Source organism: Sarcophilus harrisii, chromosome 2 (assembly GCF_902635505.1).
Source record: "Sarcophilus harrisii chromosome 2, mSarHar1.11, whole genome shotgun sequence".
Taxonomy (NCBI): Eukaryota; Metazoa; Chordata; class Mammalia; order Dasyuromorphia; family Dasyuridae; genus Sarcophilus; species Sarcophilus harrisii.
Window position 1 is genome coordinate 254,222,776 of NC_045427.1, and position 27,632 is coordinate 254,250,407.

The following is a 27,632-nucleotide window of genomic DNA, read 5'->3' on the forward strand; positions in this document are numbered from 1 at the left end:
AAATTCTTTTAAATATACTCCTTTTTACAATACTCTTCTTTATGTATTCTTTCTGTATCAGAATATAAACTATTCTATATTTATGTTATTACTTCTATTTGTACAGTGCCTACAACATAGTCAGTACTCAATAAATGCTTAATAAACCACAATAAATAAATAAGCAAGCAAATAAATAAATAGATAGATAGATAAAATATAGCAGAAATGCTGCCTTCCACTCAAGGCCTCTCAAGGATCCAGTAGTTAATTAAATGCCATAATATGATGTATTGAATGCTGAACTTTAAAGTCCTGGTTCAAATTTTGCCTAGATACTTGCTAGCAATATATTCTAATTAATTAATTTTTCCTCTCTTCCACCTCCTCATTTTCTCATTTGTAAAATGGAGATAGTGATTGCACCTATCTCATAGAGCTCTTGTAAAGATTAAATAAGGAAACACATTAAAGTACTATACAAAACATAACATTATACAAAAATCAAGCTCTATTAGGGCTCCTTTCTTCTTGAAATTACTTTGTAAAAGCTTTTGCATACTTAGTCTCTGTGTGTGAGGAACAGGACTGCTTTTGTATGCCCAGTACCTATGTCATATACCTCTTGGTACTCAATAGAAATCTGATGAATTAAATCAAATGTACTGGCATTGAATACTGAGGTAGAAGGACACTGACAATGAGTTCAGAACAGAAATTAATAGATACATTTTTGTTGGAAATTTGCTCCCAACTAAATATGTGTATGTAAAATACAGGCGCCCACATATACATACATACGGACAAGTGTGTGTATATGTTTATCCAAAATATTTCAGCAGACTTAGGGCACATATTTGGAGAGAAAGTAATTGTTTAAATTGAAAGCAAGTGACTAATGACTTGGACCAATTATACTGGTACATTACACTGGTAATTCCATATAATTCACAGGTTCGGAATTGAGAGGCTATTCATACAAAAACATTTTCCCTCATATTTACAGTTTTCAGCTGTCTTGATGAATCATCATGCTAACACCAGGAGGTAAGCAAGGTAGGTATTATTATCCTCGCTTTACAATTGAGGGTCTTGAGGCTCAGGGACATTAAATAACTTGCTAAAGGGTCAAACAACTAGAAAGGACAGTTGGCGCCTAAGCTGGTACTCTTAGTACTATGTTAGGATGCTTTGTGATAATAGTCAATTTGAGATCTTTTCCAGCTCTACCTTTATGGCCCCATGATGTGGACTTTTCATCTAGGACACTTTTGAGTATCATCTCACTTATCCCCACTGCAACCCAATAGATAATGAAAAACCTCCCACTGAGGAGACCAATAATAGAGAGAAAACCTGTCTAAAGTCTAACTGTGAACCCCAGGTAGAGGTTGAGCTGTCTTAATCGGAGCTGGCTAGCCCCAGGAAAGACTATAAAACCAGTTATTCCTCTCTTGAGTGCTCTTATAAGAACCCTATTCCCTCTGGGCATCTCCCACCAGCTCTTCAGTGAACTGATGTTAATCCCATTGGAGCACATCATCACCAAAGATATTAGCCTGTATTTCCAGTTGTCTTTCCTTCCATCCAAACTTATCACCACATATTAGCTCTCTGAACTTTGCTTTCTATCATATGACATTATATGATAGCATATTTTAACTAAGTAGGCACATTCCTCGTGATTTGTTAATTAATAGATGTGATTATTCCTCTTGCTTAACTCAAAGCTTTTAACCTGGCTAAAATTCACTTCTTGAAAAAGCCTACAAGAAATGTTTAAAAACTTCAGACACAGATTTTTGGTGATATGAATGGTTCAACATCCCTCAGTGGCACCATGTAGATAGTAGCTCAGTGTGCGTATATCTGAGATCAACCTATCCTTTCCCATGCTTACACCCATTATTAAACCAACCATGGAGCCACTTCAGCAAAGTCCAACTTGAGAGTCAGTAGGGAAAAACAAACCACTTCCTGACTTTTGTTGACATCATCCCTCTCACCATCACACCAACAACACTAATAAAACAGTAGCCTAAGCATAGGGTAGTGCCAGGTATTTGGAAGTTAGTTAAATGGACACAGTTTTAAATATAATGTCACTAGGAAATGCCCAAATGAGTCACTAAGAAACAAATATTTCAGAGACAAAGAAACCAGCAGGGGAAACTTCTCTTTCTTGTGGCTTTGTTCTCTTTTTTCCTTATTTCATCTTGACATGAAAGAAAACTTTCTGATAATTTGAAGCAGTAGTTCTGCCTCAAAAGGCAGAGGAATTTCTTTCTTTTCTTTTTCTTTTTAAATTTAATTTTTTGGTTACATTTTTATGTTTCAAACTATTTTTCACCTTCCTTCCCTACTACACACTCAAGAAGGCCATCACTTGACAAACCAAGGTGGGAGAGGGAAAAGAGGAGAAGGAGAGGGAGAACCTTACTATCAATACTTCTATTTATCAGTTCTTTCTCTGGAAGTGGATAGCATCTTCTTTCATAAGTCCTTTGTAGTTGATTTGAGTATTTGTAATACTCAGACTAACCTAATCAATCACAGTTATTCTTTGATTATTGCTGTTATTGCATACAACATTCCTTTGGTTCTGCTCATTTCACTTTTCATTTTCTTTCATGACTATGTTTTTCTAAAATCAACCTGCTCATCATTTCTTATAGTACAGTAATATTACATCATAATCATTGTTACAACTTGTTTAGCCATTTTCTAAGTGATGGACATCCCTCAATTTCCAATTCTTTACCACCACAAAGAGAATCAATATAAATATTTGAGAATACATAGTAGGTTCTTTTCCTTCTTCCCTGATCACTTTGACCCACTACTACCACTATTTGGTCTGTTTCCCAAAGGTTACATACAGTTTTATAACTCTTTGGATATAAATGGAATTCCTTTCAACAGATGTCTTCAAGTTGAGGTTATATTACTACCCGTCAGAGATATTATAAACAGGATTGAGTTGGCCTGTATGTCCTAAAAGTCCATTTCAATTCTCAGATTTGACATATAATTTAGCTATGAAGATGAAAAAGCCATTTGTTACAGGGTCCTCAGTTTCCTTATATATAAAATGAAGATAGATTTAAACTACATACCTCAAGGTCTAATAAGAGCCCTTTGATTACCTTAAGCACTATTTAAATATATATTGCTATTTTTCCTGTCAACCAGACTAAATGGGTTAGATGCACTCTAATATTCTTTCTACTTTAAAAAAAAATGACAGTAGAAAGAAAATTTGGATAGAAACTAGGAGATCTAGTGATAATGGCACCACTTCTTGATATAACCAATCAGGCAGAACTAGGTATGAAAGAGAACTGGATACCTCCTTAAATCAAAAACATTTCAACTGAATGCTAAAGAAAGATGGTTCCACTTGCTGAGGGACTTGACAATACCTTGTAGGATCTACATATTACCAGATAGTTAATTTAGAACCTGAAAGATTTGAATGGCTGGCAAGAGGACAGAGAAAGAGATAAGAAGGAATCACTTGGATTTGGAGGGTGAAGGACTTTTTTCTTGTTACATTTTTACATTTAAGATTGTTTCTACCCTAATTTGTGCTGTGATCTAGATCTCCTCCCACCTCCATCTGAAAGTTTCCAAAAAACCCAAAGATTTTATATTTTCCACTTTGCCACTTACCATTAACATTCCAAAAGTTTCCCAGGATTGGCTGATGACAGAGTCTGCATTGGGAATCAAGGACAAGACTGGACATGATGAGGAAATAGATTCAAATGTTTGCAAAGATTTCAGCAAAAAAAAAATTCCTCTAGCATATCTAAAGGAAGCGTCCTAAAAACTCTAGCTAAAGTATTTTAAGGAGCTGTAGGTTACTCCTTTGCCATGTGCTTTGGCCAAAGCCTGAATCTGCTTTACCCCAGGCTCTGCATATAGTGATGGAAGAATATGTCATAGACTTTGAGATAATATCTTCTACCAATTGTTTTTACAATATAGTACCTCTTTTGTTTAAATCTTTTTCTAAAAGCTAATTATATCTAATTGATAACCAATGATTATAGTGACAGGAAGCACAATTGTAGTACTTATATGTTATAACTTTAGAAAATGACTCCAACTCCTTAAGGTTACCTCTAAACACCAGAAGGGGGACCTACAAGACACTTTCTGGGCATCTGAGTAAAGTCAGAATTGAAAGAGATGGCTCAGAGCTTATATGTGCTACATTGTTGCATTGTTATTAAGTCTTTTTCAGTCCTTTTCCATTTTGATTCTCTGCAACTGCAGTTGGGGCTTTCTTGTCAGAGATATTGGAGTGTTTTGCCATTTCCTTCTCTGGTTCATTTTACAGATGGGGAAACTGAGGTTGCCCAGAGTCACACAGCTAGTAACTGCCTGAGGCTAAATTTGAACTTGGGAAGATCAGTCATCCTGACTCCAGGCCTATTGCTCTGTCCAATATGTTACCTAGCTGCCCTATGTGCTACATAATGTAAAAGAATAGAAAATACATTAAGACCCTTAATAGCTATTACCTTGGGCAGGTGCTGAACCTCAGTATCCCAACTGTTAAAACCAGTTGGGGTTGGGCTCTAATATCCTGAATTCTAGTCCCCAGATCTGCCACCAACAATTCACACGACATTAATCAAATTACCTAATTTTTCTAAGCCTCAATTTCTCCACCAGTAAAACAAGGCGGATGTAGCATTCTGTGATAACCTTTTCTAACATTCGCTTATGATTTTATTCTAATTCACTGGCTTTTATACAGTGATGTGTACTTTTCAGAGCAGGGCAGGTAGGGGGCATAGTGGAAAGAGTGCTGGCTTTGGAGAAAGGAAGACTTCTTCCTGAATTCAGATATGTTCTCAGACATTTACTACTAGCTATGTGACCCTGGGCAAGTCACTTAACTCCATTTGCCTCAGTTTTCTCCTCTGTAAAGAGAATGAGAGAAAGAAATGACAAACCTTTCTGGTATCTCTGCTAAGAAAACCTTAAATGGAGTCACAAAGAGTTGGACAACAGCTGAAAAAATGAGTGTATCATAATGTGCTTTTTCAGAACACATTCACACATTCTCTCATTTCATCTTCAGTACAACTCAGTAGGAGTAGGTAGGATAGTATTATTTCCATTTTACAGATGAGAAAACAGATGCAGAGAAAATGAACTACTTGCCTAAGGCCCATATCCAGTCCCTAGAAAAGCCAGGATAAAAATTCCAGTTCTCTGACTTCAATTCCACTGTTGATTTTCCTACTACACATATAGGCATGACACCTACGTGACAAACACTTGATAGTTGTATCTTAAAGAAAGCCTCTGATTTTTGCTTCCCATAGATATATATTATTATCCTTCAGATTCAAAGGTGACATATTGACAATGATCAGAACCCAAGTATGTGAACGTGACAAAAATTTTCAAAACATTGTTCTTTCCTTATTTCTTACCCAAGTTCTGTCCTATGGTTCAAAGCAAAGAAATTTTACACAGAAGATGTCAACAACTGTGGTTCCTTAGGCAATATTCCTTCTCCAAACCCATAATCAGATATGGTAGTCCTCTCCCCATCCCTCCCTAACTATATACTCTAGGCTACTCATCTGTCACTTATTTTTCAGCCACTCATGACTGTGCTGTGGCCTTTGAGGTTGGTTCCTAAAAGGAGCAGTGTTTGCCAGTATATACAAATAGTCAACAAGCAACACTGAGGAAGGACCCACAATTAGCAAAAGTCTATATTAGCCACGGGCAATTAGGTGATGCATTAGATAAACCTGGGAAGGTTATGTAACCTTGTTTGCCTCAGTTTTCTCATCTGTAAAATGAGCTGGAGAAGGAAATGGCAAATCACTCCAGTATTTTTGCCAAGAAAACTCCAAATGGGGTCAAGGAAAGTTGGACACGATTGTATTGACTAAACAACATGCTAGTCATTAGCAATGGCTAGTATTTATAGTCTGAGTTACTGTCCAAGTTGAGAACATACATATTAATCTTAGGAATATCATGGACATATGAATAGTATATGTCTTCTCACTATCCATGCTAAGCCTATTCTCCCTTTTCTCCTCCAGTAGACTTCCATACCCCTTAGCTCTAAGCTATCAAGTTGTCAGGGGCCAACAGTGCCATTTGATGACCCAATCAATGTCTCTTCCACATTACCTCCTTTCTTTTCCCTGACAAGTAGATTGTCTGGCTCTATCTTGCTTTTTGTTATTATACATTAAGCACCTATTGTATGCTAGCAATTGAAAGAAGTACAAAGTTTAGAAAACCCTTCCCAGAAACATGCTGACACAACCATCATGCCAGAAAGATGTCAGAATGGTTTCCACAGGCTTCTGCAGGTACTAAAAGCTGACTGTTTTGATGATGCCAAGGAAAATTTCATATCAGAATAAGTGAACCCTCTACAGAGCAATAGAGGAGTAGACATAAAGACGACTATAATAAACAAATATTATTTGAAAGTTGCATTAGAGAATTGAAGAACAAAGTGTTGTGTGAAGTCTGAAAGGACTAATATTACTATTAATAATAGTAAGCATTTGTATGACATTTTCATGTTTTCTTTTTTGTTTTCCAGTCATTTCTACTGGCAATTTCTCTAGGAGATCAGTTTGCCTGGCATTGTTCCTATTCTCCAAATAGGGTCAATGAGTCTTAGAGAGCTTGCCTGACTGATCCCAGGCTACAGGCCAGGTTTGAGGGAAGTTAAAAGAATTGATTTAGATAAGCTGCATTTGGGACATTGCCATAGGTCTTGTCAAAACCATAGACCTTGAGATCTATAAGTTGACCATTCTCTTAAATGCAAGGAGTCTCTGCTTTGTCCCCAGACCAAACCCTAGGTACTAAAGCCTAGCTCCCATAAGAAAAAGAAAAGGCACTTTGCAGGTTCCTGTGTGATATAGACAAACCTAGTTAAATAGAAGCTGACTGCCAAACACATATATGCAGAATTCTTTCTAATATGATTATATAGCATCATTTACTGTCAGGATAACTGCTAGGTATTATTTTTCCCTTCTTTCAGAAACATTTCAAGACAATAGCATCTTTATCACTGCCATATTTTTGCACACTTCAGTGACTAGCGACTATTCAGAGTTTGGATGGCCCTCAGCAAATCCACTGTGGATTGAAATTAAAAAGAGGTGGGGGAAGAGAGAAAGAAACTCAATAAATAAGTTTAAGAGGTAGATAGCTTATAGCCACTTTCAGCAAGGGATTTATGTTAATTCTCCTACATATTCTTGCTATTTAGGAAGTAAATGCTGGTTGCTTGGCTTAAGAGAGACAAGAAATAAGGCTTGTTGATAAGTAATCATCATAAATCATCAAAAAGCAGCAGAAATATGGTTAATTGCCTCTTACAGGCTTCAACAGATTTAACAAACTAGTAGCTATATCAACTATAATCTCTAAGAAAAGGCCTATGACAAGGATGATGTCAAGAGGATATCAAAGGAAAATCACCAGTGTAATGATAGATCTAATACTGACCAGAACCAGAAAGTCGTACTACTCTAGAGTCATTTTAATCTTACAGTAAGCATCATTCTTTATCTAGGCTGAGCCAAATCTGTTCATATGATTGACCTTGTTCTTTTCACAAATGCCACCAATCTTAGGGCCACTTTGTTACTAAACTGAAGAAAGCAGAATAAAGCCAGTCTAAGTTGTTGGAAAGGAGCTGGTTCTAAAGTAATCAGCTCTTCAACCCCATATTACCTTACTCTCATCCTATACACAAATTCAGACAGCTTGGGTATATATTTCCTTCTCAATTCCATATGCTTAAAACCTTAGTTTCTCCTTTTTCTTCTAGAATCAGTGCATATATCAACTTTCTTGATTTCTCCCAGTTAAAAGTGATCTTTGTCTTCAATGCTTACCAAAATATTTCAAATGATTATCTCCTTTGCACATTTACCTTGTATTGTATTTGTTTGCCCCCATGTTAACCCCTCCCCCATTAGACTGTAAATTCACTGAGAGAAGGGAGAATGCCATTTTAAAAACTGTATATCTAGCATCTACCAGAGGATTATACACTTAGCAGGAGCTTGATTAATGCTTGTCAAATTAATTAATACTGAATGAACATGTAGTATGTGAAGGGCTTTTTTGGGTATTAGACAGTTTTCATTCCAGGCTGAAGCTGTAGCTAATAATAATAACAGTTAATTATATAGTATTTTAAGGTTTGCAATGCACTCTTTACATATATTATTTCATAGGATCCATATAACAAGCTAATGAATTAAATGTTATTATCCCCATCTGACAAATTAGAAAACTGAATCTGAGAGTGATTAAGTGAGATATACAAGGTCACATAGTAATAAATCTGTGAGCTAGAGTTTTAATTCAGGTCTTCCTTACTCTAGGTCTAGTGTCTCATCCAGTATGCCAAACAAACACTTGTCATGATTCTAATTAGCTCCCTCATGTCAAATTGAATAAGATCAGGGGATACAAACCATAATCATTCTTTTTTAATACTTCAAAAGATCTGTGACCTACACAAATGTTAATTCTAAGAAGTATTATCTTACAAAATACTGAAGAACAACGAATAGGAATTTGTAGAAGATTTGACATGATGTCCAAGATTTAATTGGAGGAGAAAAAGAGCAAAACAATGGAACATATCTGTCAACATTTCTATAATAAATCATTTTCATCATCACTGATTATAGAACCATAATATTTGGCTTCTAACACTTCAGTCTTTGATATGCTATATAAGAAAATGAAATTTGCATTAATAAAGATGAAGACAAAATACAAATTTCATCAAGGCAAGTGTGCATAAAAGAAACATATAGTTGGCAACACAATTTTGAAAAAACTGCAGGATCATTTTTTAAGCTATCAGAAAGTATGGAAAGTACCAAATGACTTGGGGGGGGGGGGAGGAGAGGTATCATAAATGGTATTATTTTGATAAAGCAATTAAGACATAAATAATTACTGATACAAATGCCTGGTTTCTCATATTTATAAAATTATTGAACATCATACACAGCAATAACAAGATTATGTGATGATTGACTGATGAATGTGGCTCTTTTCAAGAATGAAGTGATTCAGGGTAATTCCAATAGATTTGTGATGGAGAGAGCCATCCACATCCAGAGAGGACTATGAGGGACTGAATGTGGATAATATAGTATTTTCACTCTTTTTGTTGTTGTTTACTGACTTTTTTTCCTCATTTTTTTTTGTTTCTGATCTGATTTTTCTTGTGCACCATGATAAATGTGGAAATATGCATAGAAGAACTACACATGTTTAACCTATATTGGATTACTTGCTGTCTAGGAAAGGTGGTGGGAGGAAAGGAGTGAGAAAATTTTGGAATACAAAGTTTTGCAAAGGTGAATGTTGAAAATTATCTTTGATGTATTTTGAAAATAAAAAGCCATTATTAAAATTTTAAAAATATATTTATAAAATCAATATGTTCATAAAATCTTTGTGAAAATGTTCTATACACTATCAAAAATAGATTTGATGAAGATATGAGATGAGAAGAGACAGGCTTTTCAAACCACTCAGCCCTTGATAACTAAATGAAACATAATGGATCAAAATTTGTCTAAGCAACATAATAAGATCACACTATCATTTACTGATCATGAAAAACTATTTGAAACTAGATAAAAATGCAATAATATCAAAGCTTCTCCTCTAATAAAGTGCCATGAATTGAGATCATAAAATATTCCTTGGTAGATGCAGAGATAATTTTGTTCAATGATCCTTTGAATATTAACAACTATCAAAGGATAAAACAAGAATTTGTATGCCTACAGGTATCTATCACTGTCATTTTCTTTGTTTGTAATGAAGCCATGTCAGTTTTAGTGCAGATGGAGAATTTACTACTGATAATTCTGGGTTTCACTGGTATTTAGAAAAGTATTTAATTTTGTCCTCTAAACTTGTTGTTACCTCCCTCTTCCTACTCTTCCATCTTCAACCTGTACCATCCCATACACCTACCACACTTCAGTTTTATGGAAAAATCCATTTTGAATTCCAAACTCACCACTTAGAAATGGACTTTTGGAACACAACACATTTGTAAGTTAGAGTTCGCTTATATCCACCTATATTCGTTGGTGAAGATTATCTGGGAAAACATGGGCTTTCTGCCTCAACCCTATTGCCCAAGTAACTGAGCAGGGAGTGAAATCAGAGCTAGGTACAAAGGATCTCAACCTACGTTAATTTGTGTTTGCATTCTAAAATGAATTGGGCAGTATCTAATGTCTTATATTATTCACATTTAACTTTTTCCTTGATTTGGATAATTGGGACATATCCCTTTAGAAAGGGGTTCAGTGGAAACAAGTAACTAAAATCATTTTTGCTTCTTCTATTAGAATAGTACTAATAAAATCTGATGGAAGTGGATTTCTTGGACAAAGAGACCTAATTCAGTTTCAATTGATCAATGTTGGACAGAAACAGCTACACCCAAAGAAAAAAACACTGGGAAATGAATGTAAACTGTTAGCATTTTTGTTTTTCTTCCCGGGTTATTTTTACCTTCTGAATCAAATTCTCCCTGTGCAACAAGAAAACTCTTTGGATCTGCACAAATACATCGTATCTAGGATATACTAGGACATATTCAACATATATAGGATTGCTTGCCATCTAGGGGAGGGGGTGGAGGGTGGGAGGGAAAAATCGGAACAGAAGTGGGTGCAAGGAATAATGTTGTAAAAAAAGTTACCCTGGCATGGATTCTGTCAATAAAAAGTTACAATAATAATAATAATAATAATAATAATAATAATAATAATAATAATAATAAAAGAATAGTACTAATAATAACAGTATTACTAATATTCCATTCTGAATGGAGTTGAAAACTTGTGGTTAGGTAGTTATATCCACTATTATGGTATAGTATGTTTGATTTTTCCCTTTTGGTCTGATTTTTCTTGTACAACATGACAAATATGAAAATATATTTAAAAGGGTTGCACATATTTAACTGTATCGGATTGCTTGCTGTCTTGGAGAGAGGATAGATAAAGGAAGGAGGGAGAAAAATTTGGAACACAAAGTCTTACAAAAATGAATGCTAAAAACTATCTTTACATGTATTTAGAAAAATATGATATTATTAAGAAAAGAAAAACAAAGATAAAGTGTTAGAAGTTTTAGGGCAAAAACAAACAAGTAAATAAAACTAAAGCCCTTTTAACATTTTTTAAATGGTACATATGAACGTTTTAAATGCATGCAGAATTTCATATTAAGTATCTTTTGGGAGGGGGAAGGGAATATTACTAATATTGAAATTTTCCCCAGAACTCCTTTCTGAATCATTTGGAATACCAGGATTTGGGGGAACATGGTCTGTGAAACAATAGTCCAATACAAAATATTCCAATTTCCCCAAGAGATCACTGGGGTCCAAAAAGATAACTACTCCCTGACCTGCAATAAATGAAGCTATGTCATAGGGCCTTCTATACCTAGTTTCTCCTTAAATATCCAAATCAAAAGCCCCTTTTCCAAAAGCATTTCTCATACTTGCTAATACTTCTATAAATGAATAAATATAATCTACTGATTTATTTGGAAATTACCAATTTAAGAATTACCGATGAATTATTACAAAAATCAAAACTAAATCTTTAAGAGTCTAGATATGATGGAATTACTGAAGTAGACCAATTATTCTCCTGACTTCACAATTTTGCCAGAATAAATCTTGTTCACAATGGTGTATAACCAACAAGCATGTACTTAGTGATATGGGAAAAAGTGAAGATTATAACTTCCATGTTAATATCAGTCATTTTTCTTTAAAAAAACATAGGTCCTAGTGACAATTATATTATTCCTAGAACCTGACTTTCCCTTCCTCATTCAAATAGGTATTTTATCTGGGAGCTCAGAAATACAATAGTATTTAGGCTCCAAGCATGAAATGAGTAATTCACATTGACCTTCTCTGGTTTAACCAAAATCATGAGACTTCAGAGGTCATCTAATTCTTTCATTTTGAAGAGGAGAAAATGGAGGATCCAAAAAGTGAATTAACTTTGCCCAAGGTCACACAACTAGGTAAAGGATAGAACCAGGATTCCATGAACTGGATCTTCTGGTTCCATAAACAATTTTCTATCACACTAAATTTCTCTCATTTATATACTGATTCACTTAACCACAATTTATGAATCTGCTACTATGTGCAGGAAATTATGCTAGATGCTGGGTCTTATGGACCCAGAGGAGAAAAAATAACACAATTCCTGCCTTTGAGGAATTTGAAATCCACTAAGATAAAGTTTTTAATGTGGGCTTAATGGATAGATTTCAGGGAATTCAAAAACTTGAGAAGGGAAAAATCATATATTAATTTTCACTAATCTCTAACTAAAATTTAGTTATTTTTTTCAATTATGAAACCAAACAAACATTATTATATTCTGAAAATGTGTCCAAAGATTCCTGCCAAAGGGGTCCAGTGACACACATAAAAAAATAAAGAATACAAGGTGGAAGGAATGATACATACACATAAATAAGTATGACACAAAGTAGCATAGGGACAAGAGAAATCCAATCAAAGGCTCTAGGAAAATTTGAAGAATAAAAGTCTACTTTTAGTTGGGGGTGGGGGGGAGTCAGAGCAAGTTTCATAAAGGCAGTAGCATTTTACTAAGCTTTGAAGCAATTGAAGAATTTTCATAGGTAGCTACAGAGAAAGAGTGTACTCCAAGAACAGAGAATGAATTATATGAGTGCATGGGACTAGGTTAAAATAAGTCAAATTTTAGCTGGACACTAAGAGATGTGAAATAAGACTGGAAAAATAGTTGGAGTAATTCGTAGATGTTACATATTCCACTTAATTTTTAGTCCTAGTTCTTTTTTCTATCACAAAAGAAAATCTGAGGAAAGAATAAAGGTATTCACAAAATTTTCTTCAGCCTATTATTTGTGAGATGATACGTAACATGGGGGAAGGAAGACATTGAGTTATTGTATTTCTAGTTTTGCTTTAAGGAAACAGTTTGCTGTGGTCCTGAGTGATTCTGGCACATCTGGAAATGTCTCTGATCTTAGTGTCAGAGGAAAGGATGGAGAGCTAATTGGAGAGCTAATCAGAATGAGTGCAGGTTGGACCAAAAAGTATCTATTTCCATTCCATCTGGTAAAACTGTGATCCATCCCTATTAGAACTCAGGGTTTAACAGAGCAGAGATGACCTGGAAATGAGGGAACCTTCTTGCCCTCTAAAACAAAAACCAGCTCCGTCCCAAGGCTTTGGGGAACCAGAGAGCCACCAAATGTACAGCTTGTGGCTATGGTTCATTTTGTGTCAGCTTTTCTTTCTTTTCTACAAAAAAAGAAAAAAGAAAAAAAAAGATGCTGCTTCTGCCCTCTTGTGCTTGAATGGAAAATTGCAGCTCCCTCTTTGTGAGCTCCAAATGACTTGTATCATTTTCTGAATAACTTTTCATACCTGAAGGGAAACCAACTGGGTTAATTATTAATTTGTGTTATCCAACTTTGACTAGGCCCCCACTGGCAGCTAGGTGGTACAGGGAATAGGGAGTTAGACATGGAGTTAGGAAGTCCTGAGTTCAAATCTTATCTTAGACATTTTGCTGTATGATCCTGGTCAAGTCAGTTAACCTCTCTGTGACTCAGTTTCCTCTTTTTAAAAATTAGGATAATAATAATAATACCATACAGTACCTCCCTTCTGGACAAATCATGGTATATGAATCTCATGTAATATTACTGCATTATAAGGAATGAGTATAATAAGGGTAGCTAGGTGGCCCAGGGAATAGAGTGCTGGATAGTGAGATGATCAAAGGAATAAACATATCTAAAGTGTTCTGCAAACTTTAAAGATCTATATATTGCTAGTTATTTTTATTATGAGGTAACTAGATGATAAGAGTGTTAGTCTTGTTGTTTGGTCATTTTTTAGTCACGTCTGACTCCTAGTTGGCCTAGTTTGTCATTTCCTTCTCCAACTCATTTGACAGATGAGAAAATTAAGGAAAACAGGATTAAGTGATCATACAACTAGAAAGTGTCCAAGGGTAGATTTGAACTCAGGAGGAAGAGGCTTTCTGATTCCAGGTGTGGTGCTCCTGTGCCATTCAGCTGGCCCAACAATGCTGGACCTGGAGTCAGAAAGATGAATTTAAAACCAAGAGCTAAAAAATAAAATCAAATCAAAAGTTGAAAGACAAAGAACAAACTTTACTTCTCAATTGATATTTTAGGCCACCACTACAGCCCTTCTTAGATACTTCACTGTGGGTGGAGTAGACTTAGCTTGTTGAAAACTATATCAGAGGAGCACAAATTCTAGGGAGATATAATAAAAAGAGGAAAGGATATGATATTAAATCATGACCCTCACATTTGTGGTATTTTGGACAAGTCACTTAATCTATCTAGACTGGTAAAAGGAAAATTAGATTTTATGATTCCTAACGTTCCACCTGGAAAAGCTGTAAACACACTCCAGTTATGGCTACATATCATTTGAGGACCAGGGCCAAATTTGGAGAGATTCATAGACTCATAGATTTGTTAGAAGTTAGAAAAGTTAGAAGGGACATCAAGAAGTCATCTAATGTAACAGAAATGCCTTTTGATTTTGGCTATACTTTGTATATGTTTTAAAGGCTTTTTCAAACGTATTGATCTGTTAAGTTTATTTATTTATTTGTTCTTTTTAGGTGGTGCAGTGGATAGAGCATCAGCCCTGAAATCAGGAGGACCCGAGTTCAAATCTGACCTCAAACACTTAATACTGCCTACCTATATAACCCTGGGCAAGTTACTTAACCCCAATTGCCTCAGCAAAACACACACACACACACACACACACACACACACACACACACACACACAATGGGTTGAATTTTTGAGAGGAAAAGAGGAAAGGATATTAGGGGGAAACCAAGGGAATGTGAAAAAAAGACATCAATAAAAACATTTTTTTTTAATGGTAAATTGATTGGTTGACCATAAAGAGAACATCTTTCATAACCCAACCCCTTCCTGTCTTTGTAGTCTTCTTATTTCCCTGCATGTATCCTACAATTCAATGACAATGGTCATTTTGCTTGTTTTTTAACAAAACAATCCATCTCCCAGCTCCATGCATTTTCCCCGGCTGCCCTTGACACTTTCTCTTTCTTTGCTTCTGAGCTTCTCTTGCTTTCTTCAAGTCTCAGCTAAAATTCTACTTTCTGCAAGAAATCTCTGCCAATCTGCCTTCCTTCTGAGATTGCCTATAATTTATCCTATTTATTTATTTGTACATATTTGTTTACCCATTAGGCTACATGCTACTTAATAAGAAACTAATTTTTGCCCTTTGCAAAATAATAAGTACTTAATAATTTGCCTATTGATTTTTTTTACTCAACTTAATTTATGTACCTTTTGTACATATTCACAACAGTCCTATTTGTAATAATGAAAGGCTGGGGACACAATTGCATGCCCAGTGATTGGGGAATGACGGAACAAATCACAGTATATGAATGTCATGTATATCACTGCACTATAAAGAATGAGTAAAATGCACTATATAAAAGTAGTTATGTGGTACCAGGCCTTGAAGTCAGGAAGATTCATCTTCCCAAGTTCAAATATGGTCTCAGACACTTACTAGCTACATGATCCTGAGCAAGTCACTTACCCTCATTTGCCTCAGTTTTTTCATCTGTAAAATGGACTGGAGAAAGAAATAGCAAACAACCCTAGTATCTTTGTCAACAAAATCCCAAATGGAGTCACCAAGAATCAGACACAGCTGAACAACAACAACAACAATAAGGGATGAGAAATATGAAGAATTCATAAAAAAAAACCACAATTAAACATAAAAATTGAACCCATCCAACTGAATAATCAGAGCAATTTATTCTTAAATACATTAACTTTGGAAATAAATAGTGATATTAATCTCCCACCTACTTGACATAGATACTATGAAAACCAGTGAAACAAGTACAAATTCCCTTAAACTACATGGATGAAAGCTAAAGAAATTCAAAGTGTAGTCAGCTTTCAAATGTTCTTGCTAACAGAAAGAAGGAGGAATGGCATGAAAAACAGAAAATGGTAGTGGGTACTGAGGGAAAACCATTTGGAGATGGAAAATTGGATAAAAGTGACAAGATATTAGTACATATGACTAAATGTTTCCTTTTATTTATTGTATTGAACTCAGAACTTAGTAAAATTCCTAGCATATAGTAAGTAGGCACTTAATAATGTTAGTTGGCTGAGTGGTTGTATCAACAAAAAGTAATTTTGAAGGTTGGTTTACACCAGTCTTTGACTGAGGTGCTTTATGAGACACCCAAGGATCAGAAATTGCTAAGTCTTTGCCTAATTTGGAAATCAGAGCCCACCAGCTGTAGAAGACTATTCATAAGCAGAAGGATCAATATGGCTTCTTCCAGATACCTGTATTTCTGGATGGCCACTTGTTGAGTGAATGAAAAAGTTGCATTACTTCTTCTGGCTCTACTGGGTAAGTGTGACTAATATACTTTGTTACTATGGTAACTACAGTCATAAAATGGCTAAGATTAAAAGATATTTCTATGCCACTAAGCTCATAACAAGACATTTTCTAAGTCTGAGAAAGAGACAGATTTTTTTAACTGAACATAAAAAGAATCTCTTCCTAACTTGAACAGAATGATTTTCTTTTTTTTTGAGCCTAAGAGATTAAAAAACATGTTTTTTGGTCTAGAGCACTGTTTTCATTGTTTACAAAGTTCTTAGTAAGGAAACTCCTTCTACCAATACACATTGACATATGCTCAGCAACTTGTAATCTCTTTGCCTAAAGACTGAGAGATTGTTTACCCAGTCACATAGCGTGTGCCTCTGTGTGTGTGTGTGTGTGTGTGTGTGTGTGCGCATGTGTGTGTGCACGCGTGTGTGTGTGAGACAAAATCAGGACTTGAACTCAGAGCTTCCTAAATCTAATATTGGCTGCTCTCCCCTAAGCCATAAATATTGCAAATAAGATCACAGATCTTGATCTGGAAGGCACTAACTAAACCATCTAGTCCAAACCCTTATTCCACTTTTCTTGCCCTTGGCCAACTGTGAAAAAAATAGAATCAATTATATTGTAGCAATGTCAAATTAAATCAATTGTATCTTTTGTGGGAGACTGTAGCAATGAGAGGCACTTTAGTATAGGTGAGTTAGGAAAAACTGAGTATGTATATAGTGTCTCTGATATGTCCACAGACAAGTCATGTAAAGACATGCAACTCTCTAAAGCTTCCCTAGTAGGACGACAGAAAGAACCTTATGTGTTATCTTTCCTGGCCCTCTGATGTTACATTTGAAGAAAAACTGAGGCAGGTAGTTTAAATAATTTGTCCACGGTCACACAAGAATATTATAAAAAGTTTGCAGGTTCAGGTCCTATGACTTTCCCTTGTACCATACTGTTTCCCAAAATTTCCTCCTGTAATAAGACATATGAGAATGGGTGAATTTCCACAAAATCACATAACCTTGATATAGTGACCTAACAAGCAAAGTGACTTTACTTTTCCTTTCAAAGTGGAAAGAAAATGTAAGAAGAAATAAGATTAAGGTAGAGAGAAGAATTCTGAAGAATAGGCAACAAAAATGGCAACATTCCAGCTGGACATTTTAACTGATCTTGGCATATGGCACCACTGAAGCAGTGTGTTTCAGGGATATTTTTAGATTAGTTTTGTACTGATGCCAGGGTCAGTTCATTTGGATATTGCTATCCAAATGGTTCTAATTTAACTTTGCCTGTAATTTGCATATTCTCATTTGACAATGCCATAATGAACATCGTTAAATGTTTATCAAAAATAATTAAATATAGCATAAAAATATGAAATATGGATTGGCTGTGATATAACAAAAGAACATTACTGTAGTTTAAAAAGTAGGGAAGAGCTGTGATTTTTAGGAGAGCTTAGAAAACTTGGCAGAGGAATTCAGCTTTGATATGGTACACCGTAGGCTGTTGATAATCCTGACATTATAATAATCCCTTACATTTATATAAGGCTTGGTGGTTACAAATGTTTTGAGTATATTATTTCATTTGATCCTGTCACGAATTTTGTGAGGGGTAATTTGATTCAATGTGTTTTGTAGGATTAATCTGGCAACAGTATGTTAAATGAATTGGGGGTAGGGATGAAGAAAGAAGCAGGGGGAGAAGCCTAGAGGAAGGAAAATCAGTTAGGAGGCTATTACAATGATAGGAATTGAAATGATGAGATAGCTAGGTGACAGTAGATAGAGAGCTAGGCCTGAAGTTAGGAATACCCGAGTTCAGATATGACCTCAAATACTAGCTTTGTAACACTGGAAAAATCAGTTTCCTCAACTGTAAAATTAGGATAATAATCATACCTATTTTCCATGGTATTTATGAGGATAAGATGAAACAATATTTGTAAAGCATACAGTATCTGGTACAGATTAGACATCCAATAAAAAGTTGTTTTCTTCCTTTACTCACCCTTGCTTCCTTCCTTGAACATGGATATTGGCATTAGGAATACACAGAAAGGGACAAATCTATTCTCAAAAGGAAAATGAACAAGATATAGTGATTGATTAGATGTGAGAAGTCAAAGAGAAGAGAGCCCCCAAAATTACTCAAAAGTTTCAAGCATGAGAGACTGGAAGAATAGTGATGCTTTTTATAAATAGAGACAAATCAGAGAAAGGACCAATTTAACAGGGTGAGGGGAGATGATGAATTTTGATTTAGACAAGTTGAGAAGACAATGATAAGACAACAAAAAGAACCCTACCCTCAACCACAGAAAATATAGGTTCTAACCCTGACTTAGCAATTTATTAGGTGTGGACCTCAATTTCATCAATAAGAATACAAGATCACTGAACTCAAACTTTAATTGCAAGTTTGCTTTAAGTTTATAACATTCATGTTTTTGCACTACTACAATGTAAATTTTTATTTTTCTTCCCCAAAACTTGAGAGCAAAAATTTTTAAGACTGCATAATATTTACCATGTCTTTGAAATCCTAAATATAGTCTAAATTTCCTAAATTATAGGATTTTTAAGGTCTCTCCCAACTTTGATATTCTGTGATTCTGACATTGACCTGGAAGAGTTGCATGATCTCATTCAAAAGGGTACTCCCTCCAAAAGTACAGATTACCATCTATACATACCTCCCCATGCTGTGATTCTTGCCCATACGCTCCCAGCATATTTCTCTATCCAACATCGTTTGGGAACCTTCCTTTTGCCAGGATAATTAGATGATAACGTAGGATATAATAAGCTTACAATTAATTGACATAGGCCTGAGAACAAAGCCTGAGAAGAAATGGGGATGGGATAAGAGAGGCATGAAACTTCAATGACATAGTAGGGATCCAAATTCCAAAAGGTAAGTTATTCTATAGGACTACATAAACATATAATAGGAAGTTTAGTACAAGCCCAGCCAACCTGTCCTGAAGTGGACCTGAAGGTCCAGATCTTAATGGATGGCCACCAAAACAACAGGTGTTTTTAGTCACATAAGCTCATGATAAGTTTCTATTAAGGCACAGAAAAGTTTCAAGTTGCATTAATGGAGGAAGTGCCCATACTGAAAAAATCATGAGCCTTTTGAAATAAAAACTATCCCCCACTAAAGGAGGAATCATACATTTATAAAGTTTACCAGGTACTGTGTTAAAGCTGACAATACAAAGAAGGACAAAAAGAGTCAATGCCTTCAATGAATTTAAATTTTAATGAAGAGATGGAGTTCTAGGCTTTGTGTATTTGAAATATAGTTATATATTAGTTGGGCAGCTATGTGACACAGTGGATAGGGCACTGAGGTGGTAGACAGGAAGACTCATCTGAGTTAAAATCTGCTCTCACTTAGCAGTGTGACCCTGGACAAGTCACTTAACTCTATTTACTTAAGTTTCCTCATTTACAAATAAATTAGAGAAAGAAAATGACAAACTACTCCAGTATCTTTGCTAAGAAAATCCCAAATGAGGTTATTAAAAAAATGGATATGACTATAGATATACCCCAAACTGCAGAAAATGGGACACTATCAGAAGAGTCCCAGACAGTAAATATGTGTGTGGGTGTGTACACACACCCACACACAAGTTCTTAGAGATGTTTCAAAGCATTTCTGAGAGCATAATTCACCATGTATGTAATAGTACATACCATACCATAGTAGTGGACATAATTACCTAACCACAAATCTTCAGCTTCATTCAGAATGGAATATTTTTCCATGGGAACTTTTTCTTTTCATTTTAAAATACAATTTAAAATGCAAGCAGCATGATGAAGGGGACTGAGAATTAGATTTGGAGTGAGGAAGTAAATAAGCATTTACTTATTAAGTGTTTGATATGTCCCAGACACTGTTAAGAGTCAATAACACAAAGCAAAACAAAACCAAAAAAATCAACCTGAGTTTATGTCTTGCCGCTGAAGCACAGTAGTGTGACCCTGGCTAAAATAACTAACTTCTCAGACAACTCTAAGACAACAGAGGGAGGGAAATCGATGCCTAAAATATTTGTAGCCGGAAGCTCCCAACACTAATGAAATCACAAATCACAAATCACCACTACCACCACCACCACCAACAACAACAACAAAGGGGTAATCCATGATAAAGGAAGATTTTTTTTTTAAATTTTGGCACAAGATAATCAGAGTTAAGTGACTTGCCCAGGGTCATACATCTAGTAAATACCAAAATGTCTGAGGTCAAATTTGAACTCAGGTCCTACTGACCAGTGCTTTATCTACTGCACCACTTAGCTGCCCCTTCTAACGGTGGGAACAATCATGAAATCATTGGTCTTTAATCAATTATGACCCAAATAGGTTTACATTTATGTAATGTATTAGCATTTACAAAGTGCTTTACAAAGCAATAGAGGCTTAGGCTAGGGGCTATTACTGACCAGACTGTAAGCCCCTTCCTTGAAGGCAGAAACTACAGTGTTTTTAGTTATTTTGTCTTTTATCTTGCCAACTCCTATGACTCTGGAGGAAAGAGAGAGGCTGATGACTTTGCCAAGCTTTGATTCACTTAAATCCAATTCATATGCAAGTCAAGACATCACACTTGTGATGATATTGATTCTCTGAACAAAGAATGCACAATACCACCACCATTACAAAGATTAACTTATGTGATTTTAACAATAATCTTTTCAGGTTAAGAAGTACAAGTATGACCAACTTCATTTTATAGATCAAGAAACTGAGACTCAGAGAACTTACGTAACACAGATTCAAGTCCAGAATTTTTGACATATAAATCAGTATGATATTGATTGATAGAATAAGGATAGAGTTAGGGACTAACTCTAGGTCTAAGGACTAGACCTGCAATCTATAGCCCATGGACCAAATCCCATGAGGTAAGAATTGTTTTATATTCTTAAAAACAAAACTTTATTTAAAAATGTGAACACAGTTCGTTACTCAAAACAGATGCCAACAGAATTTGGCCTTTGGTCATAGTTTGCATAGAGAACTCCCAAGTGAAGAGACTCCCTCTACTTATGCAAGTCAGTACTTTTTTTTGTAACTTACAATCTTAAAGAGTTGCCTTGAGCAGAGATGTCAAATAAATAGCCCCCAGTACTCCCAAGGGCAGCCAGAACCAGATTAAGATGTAATTGTGAAATATTTAACAAAATGGATAAAAATTCAATGAAACATATGCAGTATTCTGAGTCATTATAAAGGTTGCAGAGATCCTCATGTATGGTTCAGCAGCCCTCCATTTCTATTCAAGTTTGACCACTAGAGAATAGCTTCTTAAACTATGGGTCATGATTCTATATGGGGCCTTATAACTGAATGTGGGAGTTTGTGAAGTTACAATTTATTATCAGTAAATGTTTGATTTGTATGCCTTTTTTATATACCTATATGTTCAGGGTCACGTAAAAATTTCTCAGGCAAAAAGAGATAATGAGTGGAAAAAGTTTAAGAAGCCCTGCAACAGAACACTGAGAGGTTAAATATTTGACTAGAGTCATATAGCCAGGATGTACTATTTACAAGTATGTTTGTTCAATCCTGTCTGATTCTTCAGGGTTTTCTTGACAAAAATATGGAGTGATTTACCAATTCTTTCTCCAGTGGATGAAGGGAAACAAAGTTTAAGCGTCTTGCCCAGAATCATACAAGAAGTGAGCATCTGAGGCCACATTTGAATTCAGACCTTCCCGACTCCAGGTCCAGTACTCTCTCTACTATGCTCAGAAGTCAAGACTGTGATGTTATGGTCCTCTTTATAAATAAAGGTCAAACAACAAATATTTATAAGCACAGTATGCTGTAGGAAAATATTAAACGGATGAAAAATGTCAGATCATCATTTTCCTTTTTAAAGGTATATAACATTCTTATAAAAAAAGAAAATTATATATATATATAGATACATATACATATTATATTCCTTTTAACAATAAAGAAAACTTTGAATAAACTGTCATTTTTAATTTTCAGAGGTGAGCTACTAACTCTCCATCAGTATACAAATGAACAGGATCCAAGATATTAATGGAAACTCTGAAAGTCACATGAACCTTTTCTCCAAGACAACAGCTAAGTGACTAATCACACATTTCCTGCTTTTACAAAGATACTGAAGTATATTTACTGATGCATAATGCAGTCAGAGGAGCTTAATGGAAATAGTTGTTTGTCTAAATCAATAGCAGTACCAAGATTTAAATGCATGTGTTTTGGCAGGCCCAAATTGAGCCTTCTGGAATACTGGGTGGGATAAGCTGAAAGGGAACAAACATTTATTAAGCATCTACTTTGTTCCAGGTATAGTGCTAAGCACTTTACAAATATTATCTCATTTAATCCACATCATTCGCAGAAGGTGCCCTTATTATTTCCATTTTACATAGAGCAAATCTCCATCATCCCCTCTCCCCCCTTTGCAAGCTGGTGTAACCCTGTGTAAATATGTGTGTGTACAAAGGCTAAGAAAACAAAATGGTAAGAAAAGAGAAAAACAAAGGGGATGTGACAGTTTTTTTTTTTTTTTAATCAATTAACAAAAGCCAAAGCAAAACCAAAAAAGGGTAAAATGTGGTAAGTACCTTCAATGCTCTGTGGACCCACAAGATTCATAGCCTGATGAGCAGGATATTCTACTCGAGGCCGGGCAATGCCCAGTTGTTCCATCACCCCATGGAGCAACCTCTGAATATCTGCTTCTGAGACTCGGTCTGGCGTCCGAGGACTATGAGCAGATGACAGAGTCCATCCCAATGCCAGCCAAAATGCCACATTGTATAAGACCGTAGGCAGCATCATGGACCCTATTCTCACCTATAAAAAGAGAGATCAGTTATCAGCTGGCCACAAGGAGAAGGGTGATTATGTGATTTTCAAAAGAAGGGAAAAGTTGGAAATTGAAACTAGGTTACTGAGCTTACCACAAATCCTGCTAAAACTCTAGGTTTGTAAGTGTTTAGAAAAGGAAAGAAATGAACACCAGTGTAGGTATATTAAGAACAAGTCATGTCAAATGAGCTATATATCTTTTTGCTGTCAAGGATGTGAATATAGTATTGTTGGAATACCTGGGAGAGCTGTTGGAATACACGCGAGCCACCTGACAGTGGCTACTGGAGATCCAACCCAGGATGGATCTCCTCATGTGACAGGATGATACAAGGAGACTGAAAGGCAGTTGCTGTTCTATGACCTCTCCGACTGAGAGGCCGTTGTGTTATCTGACCTCTCTCCTCTTCCCTCCGCCCCCAATTTATCTCATTCCCAGTCCACAACACCTGTATCAGCAAAGGCTGCCTTGCAACTCCTTCAGATGTTATGATCCACAGCTGTGGAGGCTCTCGTAGAATTGACCTGCCCCTTAACAGTATATCTTGATTAACACAGTCTTTCATAACATTCTTCTGGGCAAGATGGAGAAATGTGGGACTGAATGACAGATAGTTAAACTGGCTAACTAATCCCTAAGGATAGTGACAAATGGATCTATTTATTTCCCATTGGAGGGAGGAGGGCTCTGATGGAATGAAACTAGACTATCTTTGGCTCTATTCTGTTTGAAATGTTTCCCAATGACTTAGTGGAAGATAGAGATCTTATGCTTTTAAATTTTCAGATGACACATGACTAAGAGGGGCAGCTAATATACTGGTGATCCAAAAAAAGACTGCTGATAGTCTGAAGCTAACAAGGTAAAATGTAATTATGAGAAGGCTGTGGACTAGATCTGTGATTTCAGTGGTATATGAGACACTTGGATAAGGACACTCATTCTATTATTGAAGTCAATACTCTGCATGTATATAGTTTCAGAATTTCCCAGAACATAGAGAGATTTAAGTGACTTCAGAGGCTGGACTTGAACTCAGATCTTTCTAGCATTAAAACGAGATTTTTATCATGATGACACTCTATAATCACAGAATTCAGGCCACTTCTAATAGACTTGTGATGGAGAGAGGCATCTGCATCTAGAAAGAGGATTGTTGGAACTGAATGTGGATCACAACATAGTATTTTCACCTTTATTGTTGTAGTTTGCTTGCTTTTTTTTTTCTCATTTTTTCCCTTTTTGAGCTGATTTTTCTTGTGTAGCATGAAGAATGTGGAAATATGTATAAAAGAATTGCACATGTTTAACATATATTGGATTACTTGTGTAGGGGAAGGAGGAAAGGAAGGGAAGGAGAAAATTTAGGAGTTTTGCAAAAATGTTGAAAATTATCTTTGCATGTATTTTGAAAAAAGTTATTCAGAAAATTCAGAAAAAGAAGAAAGTGAATTCAATTCAATAAAAATTTTTAGAATATGTACTAGGTATGTTTTAGGCTAGCTGAGACAATTACAGGGCAGAGAAGTAGTGTTGTCAACCAAAGAACACTGATTTAGGAAACCTTAATTCAAATACTGGTATTGCCATTAGCTAATTGTGGGACCTTGCACAAATGACAACTTTTCTGGGTCTAAGATAACTCACGTAAAAAATTAAAGATTTAACTCCTCTTAGATGATTTCTAAAGCTTTAACTCTCAGATTCTGTGAGTCTCCTTCATGATGGAGGTTACATTTAAGTTGGGCCCCAAATGAAAGATGGGACAATATGGTTTCAACAGGAAAAGATGAGTATGTGGGAGTCAAGGTTGTATTGTTATTCTAGACAGAAAGAATAGCATGTAGAAAAAAGGAGGAAAATAATATTTGAAATATAATGTTTTAACATTTGCAAAGCTGGAAGTCCTAAATTCAAAAACTCAAACTGTGTGATCCTAGAAAATCCCTTAAATCTTTCTCAGATTCAGTTCCCAAAGAAACTGACATTAAATGATTTTGTGACTTGATAAAGGTCAAACAACTATTAAATGGCTAAGCTAGGATTCTAGGTCTTCTGTGCCAGGGAGATGCTGGTAAATATTTAATTAGTACTGGGAGTTGGGGGAAGAAAGGGAGAAATGTACACCCAGCACATTTATAAGTTTAATTTATTAAAATTTTCTCCAGAGCTGCTAGATGGTACAGTGGATAGAGCTCTAGCCCTGGAGTCAAGAAGATCTGAGTTCAATTCCAGCAGTAAGAAACTTAACACTTCCTAGCTGTATGACCCAGATAAATCACCAAACAGCAAATGCCTCACCCCCCCAAAAAAATTGAAAAAACCATCCCTTTCTTAAATCTTGACTATGAACAAAACAATAAATGAAGCCCTAATATTTAATTTCTGAGATGCCCAAAAATTTATTAACCAGCTCTTTCAGATTCTAGCTAGCTCCAATAGCAGTCTTACATGTAGGAACTGTCCAGTGATCTCTAGTTTTATCATTCGTTAGGACTTTGATGAGCTGAAGTGAACATTGTTTATTCTCCATTTCTCCCATCCTTATCACCTCACAACAAAGAAACAATCAAGAATTTCTGGTCTCAGCTTATGATTTCATTTGGATATATATATAATTAGTGAGGAAATTTCTTCTGCCAATTAAGTTTCATCCAGGCTGTTACAGAGCATGTGTTAGGGGTTAGCATTTGATCCCAAGTCTTTCTGGCACAGACCAATTTTTTATCTACTACACCATACTCTCACAAGTTTCATAGTATTTTTAACTTTTCAAAGCATTTCCACCTATCTCAGCTCCTTTAACAGAGGAGAAAGAGGCAGAGAAAAATCACAATAGATTAAGAGTTGTAAACACCCTTACAGATAAACTAGCCCAATCTCATCATTTCATAGGAGAAAACATGGCCAGAGAAGATTTTTCTAAGATCTAAAAAAAAAAAAACAGGATTTGAACTCAGATTCCATTTCTCTCAGTTCCACAACTGTTTCTACTACACCGCAATGCCATAAGTTTTATCGTTTCTAAAAATTTAGATAACAGGATAGATAGGATTAGGTTAACAATTATTAACAGATACTAGTGAGAAAAATAATTAGCTCTTTTAGGCTCGCAGAATTAAGTCTTGGCTTCTCTTCCTACTTTACCACTATATTTCTCTGTTCCAATCATTAACCTTGCTATAATTATCCTCCACCTCCAACCAGTCAGGAAATCAGCTCCCTCTTACTTCTCCATTTCCCCGTATTTTTCTTCTCCTACTCAGAACCGCCTAAATTAGGAAGCTCGTTTTTCTTCTTCCACTCCCCCCCTCCCTCTTCTTCCCTCCTCCTCCCCCCCATCCCTCCCCCCCACCCCGCGAAAAGCTTTCATCTAGTGTTGTTGTTGTTGTTTCATGGAAAAAAATACACGACTTCACTTTATTTTAAATACACTCTAAGAAAGCTTTGGGCCAGGGTAGAATCTGCGATTCCTGCCAAAAAGGCAGGTGGCAGCCAAGTCCCTCTCCCTCTCCATCTATCTCCATCACTCCTTGGATGGCGAAGGCGGGGTTTGTGTCCATTTCTTTACCACACAATACAATTCGGTAAGATCGGATCGCCACCCTGCCTCGCCCTCCCTCGCCCCTAACCTCTTGTCTCATTCTTTCACCGCTACCTCTTTCTCCAGGCTGATTCCGCCAATTTGTCTCCCATAAAATTAATTTCAGCCCTTCCTTTTACACCCTAAACCAAACATCCAGGGCCTCAATTCCAGTCCTGCATCCCACTTTCTGAGGAAGGAGCTTGCCTCCGGGGACATGCAAGGTAGAGCAAAGGGGGCCAAAGGTGAAGGGATGAGGGGGGGAAAGGATGGAGGGGGAGTCCTTCTTCAGGGATACTCACCAGTGCGGTTAAGAGGGGGATTCCGGCGACAATCTCTGGGCCTGGCTTAAACAATCACTAGTGCGTCACCCCCTTCCCTCTGTAGCTTTGGCTCCGCCTTCCGCCCCTCCTCTGGGCAGGTGGCTCCACTGCAGCCTCTCCCCCCAAACCTCCCTCCTAGGCTCTCCACCTCCCACCTCTCCCCGGCGCATGGTCCACCCAGGGATGGATAGTGTGCTTAAGCCACGTCACCTTCACCTTTCTCAAGCTTCCCGCAAGGACGAGGACTACTCAAAACTGTCTCATGGCTCTATGAAATCCTTTTAAGTGTGTATACACTTGTAAAGGATGGTTT

General features: G+C 36.2%; 1 protein-coding gene across 2 annotated transcripts in view; it reads right to left on the bottom strand.

Annotated features, from left to right (window-relative positions):
* LOC100917983 (neuroendocrine protein 7B2) overlaps positions 1 to 27,400 on the bottom strand; it is a 62,837-nt gene extending 35,437 nt beyond the window's left edge. Inside the window, exons 1-2 of one of the 2 annotated variants that reach the window (XM_023500167.2) lie at positions 27,299 to 27,400; positions 23,166 to 23,397 (exon numbers count right to left, since the gene is read on the bottom strand). In XM_023500167.2, the coding sequence (XP_023355935.1) occupies positions 23,166 to 23,382 (217 nt within the window). In that variant the 5' untranslated portion in view covers positions 23,383 to 23,397; positions 27,299 to 27,400. The remainder of the gene's footprint in view (positions 1 to 23,165; positions 23,398 to 27,298) is intronic. The other variant, XM_003755968.4, reaches the window with a different exon arrangement.
* Between the last annotated feature and the right edge of the window lie 232 nt (positions 27,401 to 27,632).